Source organism: Protopterus annectens, chromosome 5.part0 (genome assembly GCF_019279795.1).
Source record: "Protopterus annectens isolate FY-2018-M chromosome 5.part0, PAN1.0, whole genome shotgun sequence".
In the NCBI taxonomy this organism is placed as follows: domain Eukaryota; kingdom Metazoa; phylum Chordata; order Ceratodontiformes; family Protopteridae; genus Protopterus; species Protopterus annectens.
The window spans coordinates 1,028,396,779-1,028,406,448 of NC_056735.1; the positions used below are offsets into that span (position 1 = coordinate 1,028,396,779).

Sequence of the window (9,670 nt, forward strand, 5' to 3'; positions counted from 1 at the left end):
TTTAAGTGTGTGCCAAGAGTGATTCTCTTCATTTTGGATATTTCTCTCTTCAAGATGGTGGAACCCTGAAGTTGGTATATATAAGTTGGGGAGACTTGCCCACCCCAACATTTAGGAGCGAAGGGCTCCCCCAGGCAAAAAAAAAAAAAAAAAACACGGTTATTTTTTTCACTATTCTGTGTTTCAGATATTATCGCTTGGCTTTTCTGATGCTCAGGGGTTTTGCCACTCGACATTTCATATTACAAGGCAGGAGCGTAGGAGCTACTGAAGTTTGCGAAAGTGCAGGGGCATATAAAAAATATTTTGAAGAAACCACAAACAAACTGTCTTAAATGTGTGAGAAAAAGCAGGATTAATATTCCTTAGTGTCATTAAGTGGATTTACTGTAATCACAGACTAACACATCTTGCAGCCTGCAAGCACAATATAAAAGATAGACCACAAAATGCATACCATCACTGCACCAGCACAGGGATCTTCAAAGTTCATAAAACACAGAGACAACGTTTCCATAGGAAAAGTCATTTTATTTATGGACAAACTTGGTTCATTACAGACTGTGGAATGTGAAGTTTAACAACATCTGTTTACTTTTTGGGCAAAAAAAGTTGTGATGTGGAACTCAAGCAAACCTAAGACCCATGACAGCCTATATCAAGCATTTAGAAAAAAAAGAAAAAAAGACATTTATAATGCAAGCATAATACTGTGTTACTTACAAACTGGACAAAAGAAATTTTAAATAAATATTTATGGTACACACTTATGGCACAAATATTCAGCAGTCAATTTGGCAACCTTTTTTTCTGTCCAATTATTTCATTACAGTGCAAAGGGGAGTGACACTGCCTTTGAACTAGCTATACCTAATACATAACAAAATTCAGATTTTTCATTATACAAAACATCTGTCTTAGAATTTATTTAAAAAATCTCTATGTACACAAACTTGTTAAGAAAATCATTTGCAATGTTTTGCTGTGCCTTTTTAAGTCTAAAAAGGAGAATAAGGCTATTGTAACACCCCAGTTCCATAAACGTTTACTAAAAACATATTTACAGCTTCTGCACTTATAATGTACGGTGCAAATTCTAAATTCAGGCAACTAGGGATAGTCACACAAGCAAGGCATTTACAGTAAACACCTGAAGTAGAAGCTTACTTCAGATTGAAACATTTATAGATTGTCATATTCTGCACCAGACACAACTGCACAATTGCATTGTTTGTTTTTAATTTGTTGGGAGGGACTATGAACATGTTAAATGGTATGCAGAATTCTCCCTGTTGTTTTGTCAGGTATATTTCACAGTTTGTCATGACCACATTACAACCAAGAGATAACACAGAACTGCATAAGAAATTATCTTGAGGTAACCAAACTCCATTTCTACCTTCTTTATTAATAGAATTCCCAGATGTCTGCAGGAAAACCTCATATTGATACACCAATGAAAAGTTGTACATACACGCTTTCATCTTGGTTGCTTCCTATAAAACCACAAATTGTATCTTAATTTCAGATCAATATAGTTTTCAAATTCAAGTATAGTCAGCAGAGTTTTCATTTAGTGACAATTTATTTCTGCAGCAGCTTCTATAGGTCAGGGAACCCTAAAAGTTAATGTCACTTTTTCTCCATTCTCCTTCAGGAAGAGTTTCCACAGTGGCAAAGCAAAGTAATAGATATCTTGCATAGTGTACAGTAAGGATTCTTGAAATAGGTGGATGCCACCACAGAAAAATAAATTTTTTTGTAGATTTCCCCTCTAAGGTGACCTTAATGTTTCTGAAAAATAATGCAGTCCATAATGCAAGGGGAAAACACAACAGAAAATGAATGAAATTAGATATAGCTTATCAATGACAGCTATACAATATAGTAACACTAACTTCCTGATATTGTACTTCTTGGCCTCAAATTATGTGACACACATTTTAAGTTATTATTTTCATATTTCTTCTGTTATTTGTTTATTCATTTTTGCGGAGGAATTGGAATGTTCTTTCCCCACCAGTTATTGTCCAATGTGTATTTTCTTTTATTCTGGCAGTTCAAATTACTTCATTTCAAAAATGAATTTTATACTACCAAATATGCATTTTGTGCATTCTTACTGAATATATTATTAAAATTTAAAACCTTATAATCCATTGTGCTCTACACACCTATTTATAAATAAGCATATTGTTTCACTCCCCCTCTTAAATTAACTCCTTCTGTTATGGATCACAAAAACATTATTTAATGTGCTTTATAACAAATCACTGATAAACTGTTACAGTACCTGCACTGTATTAACCAGGGAGAGAACTGCAATGCAGCAAAAAGTGTCAGCAAAGTCTACTGATAAACCTAATTTGTCTGGAGCTATACACTTTTGGAAATATGAAAATGAAAGCATTCATTTTGAACAAGTCGACTATTTGTATAATACTGCACTACATTTTATGTTGATTCTGTTTCTTACACTTTAAATGGACTTTGTTTCACCCTCTGCTATACTCTTTAATGCTTTCCCTGACTTATGTTCACATGATAGAGAGTTTAGTATCCAGATCTACTTCAGAGGTTCCCCAAAGCAGACTCAGATATCCTTATGACTATAAGGCAGTATAAATTATTGCCAGTACCTAAATAAATGTCCCTAATGAATTACCAGTGACCTGCCACTGTCGTGCCCTCATAACTAACAGAGTTGTACCCAGCCTAGTGGTTAACCAGGCCTAACATACTCTTTCCTACATGCTGCTGTTTGATCACACTAAAATTCTGAAAGTGCAGCTTACAGTTGCTGCACTTAGTGTCTTACCCCCTTTCGCTGTGACTGACACCCACTGATACCAAAGTGCTACCTAAACTGTCTTTCCTCTGGATTTGATTATACAGGCCCACAAGCCACAATAAACTACAGTTAATGCAGCCTACCTGTAGGATGAGCTCCTGACCTGCAGACAGCCTACTTCTGGCCAGAGGATGCTTATGATGTGCATACATGAGCTTTATAAACACAACACCCATTCAAATGTAGTTGCAGTGGTCAAATGCATGGTGCCAGGAACTCTAATGCGCTGTAATGATAACAAGTAAAGATTGCCACAAAAAGTTATGTGGAGGGGTGCAAGTCCCTCAGGTAGCAGTAGTATAACTAACAGTGACAGACTAAAAAAATGGAACTTGCAAAGTGTACATGAAAAACCAGGTTTTTAAAACAAAGCTGTCCATGCAGAGACAAAAGTGATAAAGATGGTAGTTCAAGTCTGAAGACTACAGAATCTTCAAATGGATGAAAAGTTATGCTAATGTTGCTAGGTCACTCCAGCTTCTCTCTGCTTCTCTTTATGCCAGAATGCCTACAGTATACAATGTTGACAATGACAAATGTAAGAACAGGAAAAGTCATTGGAATGGGCTGTTTTATGTAACTGTTTTTCAGTTTCCAGCATGTGATTGTTCACGTTAACCAGATTAGTACACATACCACAAAAGTGATCCAGTCTAAGGCAGCTCTTCATCAAAGAAGGGTTTGTCTATTCCTCTGGGCTCAAGTCAGTATTGTGCAAGAATTCCCCTGAAAGTCCAAGAGATAGCAGCTGACTATGCCTTTTACCTTAGTATACCCAAACACACCACCTCAGTTTCTCTAAAATTGCTCAGACCTTGTAATAAATGTTTGCTGGGCTCTGTGGTGGCATTTCTTGAACAATGTACACTGGGTGTCCATAGTCACCACTGACTTTCTCATAGTGAGGACAGAATACACTATCCGCGGTCCTTAGAGGGATAATAATGTCACTGGGCTCTGAGCCATTGTTGTTCCCACCACGCTTAGGAGTAGCAAGTGTACTGAGGGAAAGTGTTGTTGTGTGCTGTGGCGAATGCTTCCTGTGCCGTCTCTGGTACTTCAGTAGCAGAACCACGAGTGTAATGATGATAATGATAAAGATGATGCAGCCCGATGCAATTCCCGCAAATAAGGCCACCTCAGAACCAAATATGCCGGGGTTCTGCCCTGGTTTTCCTGGATCTCCTGAGTTTGAACCTAATGGATTAAATATAAAAAAGTGCATTTAGATGTAAATACTCTCCAATACTCAACATTTCTTACTGAGCAGCAACAGACCATCACATTTTCTTCACTAAACAAATAAATATATGATATGTAAAAATATAATATAACAATCAAGATAATACTCCTGAAGATGAAGGTCAGTTTGGGTTGGGGTGGAGAAGATAGTGATATGAGCAAACTAACTGGAAATAATGCCCGAATAAAGTACTTACAGATTTTTTTTTTGCTGACCATTACCTTAGAAATGCAGCGTTAATAATATAATAACATAGACAATGTAAAAGGCTGTCTCGTTATGCGCCAACCAAGGAAAATGAAGGAGAATGAAAATTCAAAGATAAACTCAAAACCTATATTAAAATGAATAAAGGGTTGAGAAGTGCTAATTATCTTGTTAAATGTCACAAAAAGTCAATCATTCTAGTACATGTGAGCTTGGGATCTACTCTCTTAAAAGCAAATATTTCTGCAACAATACCTCTATAACACACAGCAGAAAAGGGACAGCATATCTATTGTCTTTTACCAGATATATACCCGACTGAGATGGCACTAAAGACAGCAGAGAAAGAGAAGATGCTTTGTTTAAAAGGTGTAGCGGAAAAGGGCTTTAGTATTTTTTATATTATTATTTTCATATTGTGCATCCATATTGTAGAGGATAACTTGGACTATAAGAATCATGCCTATAGTTAACAGATTTCCAAAAATGCCATTATCACTGGGCATTCACAAACACTATTCACCGCCCTTTTCTTCCTGCACTCATTTAAACTTTCCAAAGTGAATTACACTTTGAATCTATACATGCTGGAGAAGTCAGTATTCCTTGATAAAAGCAATATGCTAAGAGCTTACAAATACCCAAGTTCTAACAAATTTATCCATGGTTTCATATTTTGCAATTATTACCAATTTTCTGTCTGAATTAGTTGAAAGTTTACTAAAGTAGCATTTGCTTATTGGGAGAATTGGTCAGTGTCACATGCGGGTTCTCACCACAATACTCCACACTTCAGTCAAGCCATAAAAAGATTTAATGTGCATTGAAACCTGGCTTTTGGCAAATGGTATGCATATAATTACAGCCATATCAAAAACTATGGCACTTTTCTTCTTTGTACTACAGTCTGATAGAATTGATAGATATCACATAGTTTGACTTGGCAGTTTTTACCAAAGACCTATCAGTTGAAACCACCCATCCAAAACATCACAATTCCAAAACCTAAGGTTGCCAAATCTCAATGGAAAAGGGTTGTGGCAACCTTGACCATATCACAGTTCAGTAGCCCAGATATGACAAATAATCTTTTAGTGAACCAAGCCTCAATAAATAGTATACTTTCCAAAGTGAAGATTTACGCTTCAGACTTCAGTCCAATACTTCTCAACATCTTAACACAAGACATCTAGACAAAACCAGAAATAATACGGGGACAAAAGATCAATAATAAGGATAGATTTTTAATATTGAGCCTACAAACTTAGAATATCGATAGGATAACAAGTTTTGTACTGGCATGCATTTTCTGAAGGCTATGAAGATTGATGCTCAAATGTCTTGTCATTATTTAGTGACTCCAGTCCAATGACTTGCCAGAAAACTACACATTTTATGAGGAATTTGAGGCAAAAATATTGAAATCCTACAACAATCTGGACAGTTGAAAGGTATGCCCCTAGACAATCTTATCCTTGCCCCCTTCTTCAGATTATTTTCAGTAACTTTATACTCTGACTAAACACTGTAGTAATGACATGCAACATTATGCTTTGATCTTTAGTGTCTGTACTAGCCGTCTACATGAATTGCTTCCTAAGGTTTGTAGAACTAAGTCCCACACTGTTCTGCAATAATTGCTTCAGATTTATGCTAATACATACATAGACTGTTTCATGTATGAAAAAAATGCATGTATCCAGTACATCTTAACTTACACAAGAAATGTTAAATAAAGACAGGAGTACATCTTTTCAGTGTTTTCAGTAATGTTATTTGCAGTATTTCCCCTGCCCATCATTTTTTGTGAACTTCATATTGCACTGATGCTCCTTGAACATAAAAGGACAGCTTAAACGCAACTTTTACATCTTAGTACAATGAAAAGCTGTGTTGTTTCCATTATTGAGAAACAGTGGGATTTTAGGTATCATTTTCAGTGGTACAAGACTTGATCCAAAAAAGACTGACAGTAATATGCTATGTATGAGTAAAATGACAGAAATGCAGAAAACTCATGAAATAAATCATATTTTTCTTTAACTAGAAAATGTATCATTATTAAATTAAATGCATCCAAATGTAACAATTAAACAGGATTTGTAAGGCTGAAGTTAATTATTAATGTTTCAAGTTATTTGAGTGCTTAACCTATATCCATGTACATTAATCACAACTGTACTCTGCCATTTATATGTGTACATTTCTCAAAAGAGAGCAATCAATGTATATTTTCATTATATACTGGAAACTGTAAAAAATAAAAAGACAGAGCTACTATTAGAAAAACACAGAGGCTGCACTGCTGAATAAGAAAGTTGTGTACTCAGAGCTTCTACATGATCCAGCCAAGCAAAGTCAAGACTATCTTCTTGCTCTTTTAATTACACAATATTTTCTCAATATCCTTACGGACTACTGCAGATGGATGGCCATAGAAAAAAATGCCATGACAGGAATTACCAATGCTATCAAGTGTTCTGCATCAAAGACGTTAAAACACTGCTAACCGAAAGAAAATTAATAAAACTTCGTAAGACTGTGTACTGCATACTATTCTTTTTCATACCCGATGTTACATAAACCAAGTACATACAGCTCAACATTTCCACAACTGATAAATGAATTGCTAGAACAGAACAGAATAGTAGAATGTTCAGTCTGTCTATGTAATGCATATACTTTGCAGAAAAATAAAGATCATTCTTCAGAACCTCTCATGGATCTATGTTACACTCAGAAGTAAACAGCCACTCTCCAGGCTTATTATAAACAACCACAGCCTTTCTCCTTTAATGACAACACCATAAAAAGAATACAGCTTGCGGAATAAGAGGAGTCAGACAGAGGTTTCATCAGAAAATGTAGAAAAAAAGAGAGTCTTTTCAAGGTCTACATTTGGATAGGCTTCTGATCTCAAGTAGCACTCCCAGTTAGAGAGCTGAAGATCAGAAGCACAGAACAGGGACATCTACACTACAAATACATTTTGTACTGAGGACTAATTATTACTGTCTATGAAGTCAGGTAGAAAGTACACAGTAAGTCCATTGATACCTATAAAGTGCAACTTTACTTTTACTGCAATGTATGAACAACAAAAAATTCCATTCTCACTAACTGTATCACTGTAAGATAGCTGAGCATAACACCCATTGTATAAAGCATGTTAAAATATTATTACATTTTAGCAATAGATCCAAAAAGGGAATGGCATTCTAGGATAGGCCAATGAGTTTACAATACCCTGGGTATGATATGAAGGTTAAAGCCATTATATATCCTTTGTGTGTGGCAAGGCCTCTTATTAAAAAAAAAAAAAAAAAACACTTTACTTTGTAATAAAGCACTGACATTTTCTTAGTTTCAGGACCTGCACTATTGAGCATTTAACTTTTCACAGGGCATCCCTGATCCTATGACATTTTATATAAAAATATATTCATTCAAACACCAAATATTTTACATCTTTGTCTACACATGATGTAACATAATGGCATGTCTTGCAAATAATTTAGTGTAATCAATAACCTGCATAACTCAAATATCTTAAAAGATAAAGCATCCAGTTACATACTTTTCTATGTTTCTGGGGAGCATAATTATAGTATACAGCAATTATTTCATGGTGCTTCATCTGAAATTGTGTCTCTGTTTTCAGGGGATCTACACTTTTCATATTTCCTAACACAGAAGCTATATGGGTACACTAGCTCTATATGAATAAAACAAAAAACAAGCACAATTAAACTAGCATAAAATAAAATTGTTGCTACTGAAATATGCTCAAGACACTGTCTCCTGCTAACAATTCTAAATGACTTTTGTGTCAGCTGCAATAAATACATAGAAAGAACAATATGGTGGGTAATCATAGTCAATAACACTGAAGTGCAAATTGTCCTGTGCCGATGAACTGATTTGAGCTGTAGTGCTATGTGCACACACATACACAGTCATCCAAGTTCCCTAAAGGGCAATATCTCACTACCAAAGAATCTGCACAACTATGAATCACTCCACTGTGCAGATGAAACAACTACGCAACAGAGCACCTTCCGCCAATGCTATAGTGCAGCTACTGACAGGAACACAGTTGGGCACTGACCCCCTCCTCCCCAATCCATCAAAAGACTGACAGACAGACACACACATACACAGGCACTCACAACAGCCATTCATACACAGACACTGACAGAAACACTCACACTCTGTACTCACATACACCTGTGCTGGCATGTACAAGGTGACAGTGACATGCACATTTGCACAATCTTACTCACAAGCAGCATGACATACCTCAGTCAGCTATCTGTGCACGGTTAAGTGGCTCTGATTCACCTAGCATAGACTCCTATCAGTGGAAGGCATAGATGTGAACCTCAAGAATGTGACACACAACTAATTCCTTTGGAAATCTCCTGTGCCCCACACTTGCACACTTTGGATGCCTATGTATCCTAAACTGTACAATTGCTATAACTGAACAGAGGAACAGGAGGGACATTTACAATGACTCCTCCCACAAAATACCATATTTACATGTAGTGCTTCAAACCTCACTGTCTACAGCACATAGTGCTAGGCAGAGGGTCTATAAGTCAGAAGGGACTTATAAAGTACACGATAGATTTTCTGTTTATTTTATATACTTCACAAATAAATACAACTATCAGCCTATATGCTCCTTTTTTCACATTACAAGTCAGTATTATATACAGTTAAAATTTTCCACTATGCCCCTTTGAGACATTTTCAAATATAATAAAAGTGAAGACAATAGATAATATTGCATGAGCTTTAAAATAATCATAATTCTGAAGCAGCTTTACAGAGCAAATATGTTGGGAACTGCGGCACATAATGGCATTTAGGTTGCAACTTTAAAAGTTTTTATTGCAAATACCTTTCAAGTATAAAGATAGGTGATTTGCCAATGGCAACTGAAGTTTTCATTACATATACATTTCAGGTTTAAGAATAGTTGCTTTTCCTGAAAGATTATTTGTTTAAGCCATCAACAAAATAAAACTAGAAAATATGAAATCCACTTAAATGTAAATATTTCAGATGTGATGAGTAAAATATATATTTAGTTTTGTAGACGTGAATTTTTTTCTTCTATTGAGAGCGAAATACATACAAATTACAAAATGCATAACAAGTTTTGGTTTCTTACAGACACATTTTAAGAATCAGTAATTAGTAACTCATCCTTTTCCAAAAGCAATACTTAAAGGTACTAAAAATAGGTATCCATTTATAACATAGTAAAATACTACACACTTGTAAGTTCCTTACAATCAACATGTCTCTCAGACTGGCATGCACTTATTAGTAAAATCCATACAATTGTCCTTAACATTAAT

General features: G+C 35.5%; 1 protein-coding gene across 2 annotated transcripts in view; it reads right to left on the reverse strand.

The window, feature by feature from the left end:
• Nucleotides 1-510: 510 nt before the first annotated feature.
• Nucleotides 511-9,670, reverse strand: part of EFNB2 (ephrin B2) — a 77,957-nt gene continuing 68,797 nt past the window's right edge. For both annotated transcript variants that reach the window (XM_044072747.1, XM_044072746.1), the window contains one exon: nt 511-4,048. In XM_044072747.1, the coding sequence (XP_043928682.1) occupies nt 3,660-4,048 (389 nt within the window). In that variant the 3' untranslated portion in view covers nt 511-3,659. The remainder of the gene's footprint in view (nt 4,049-9,670) is intronic.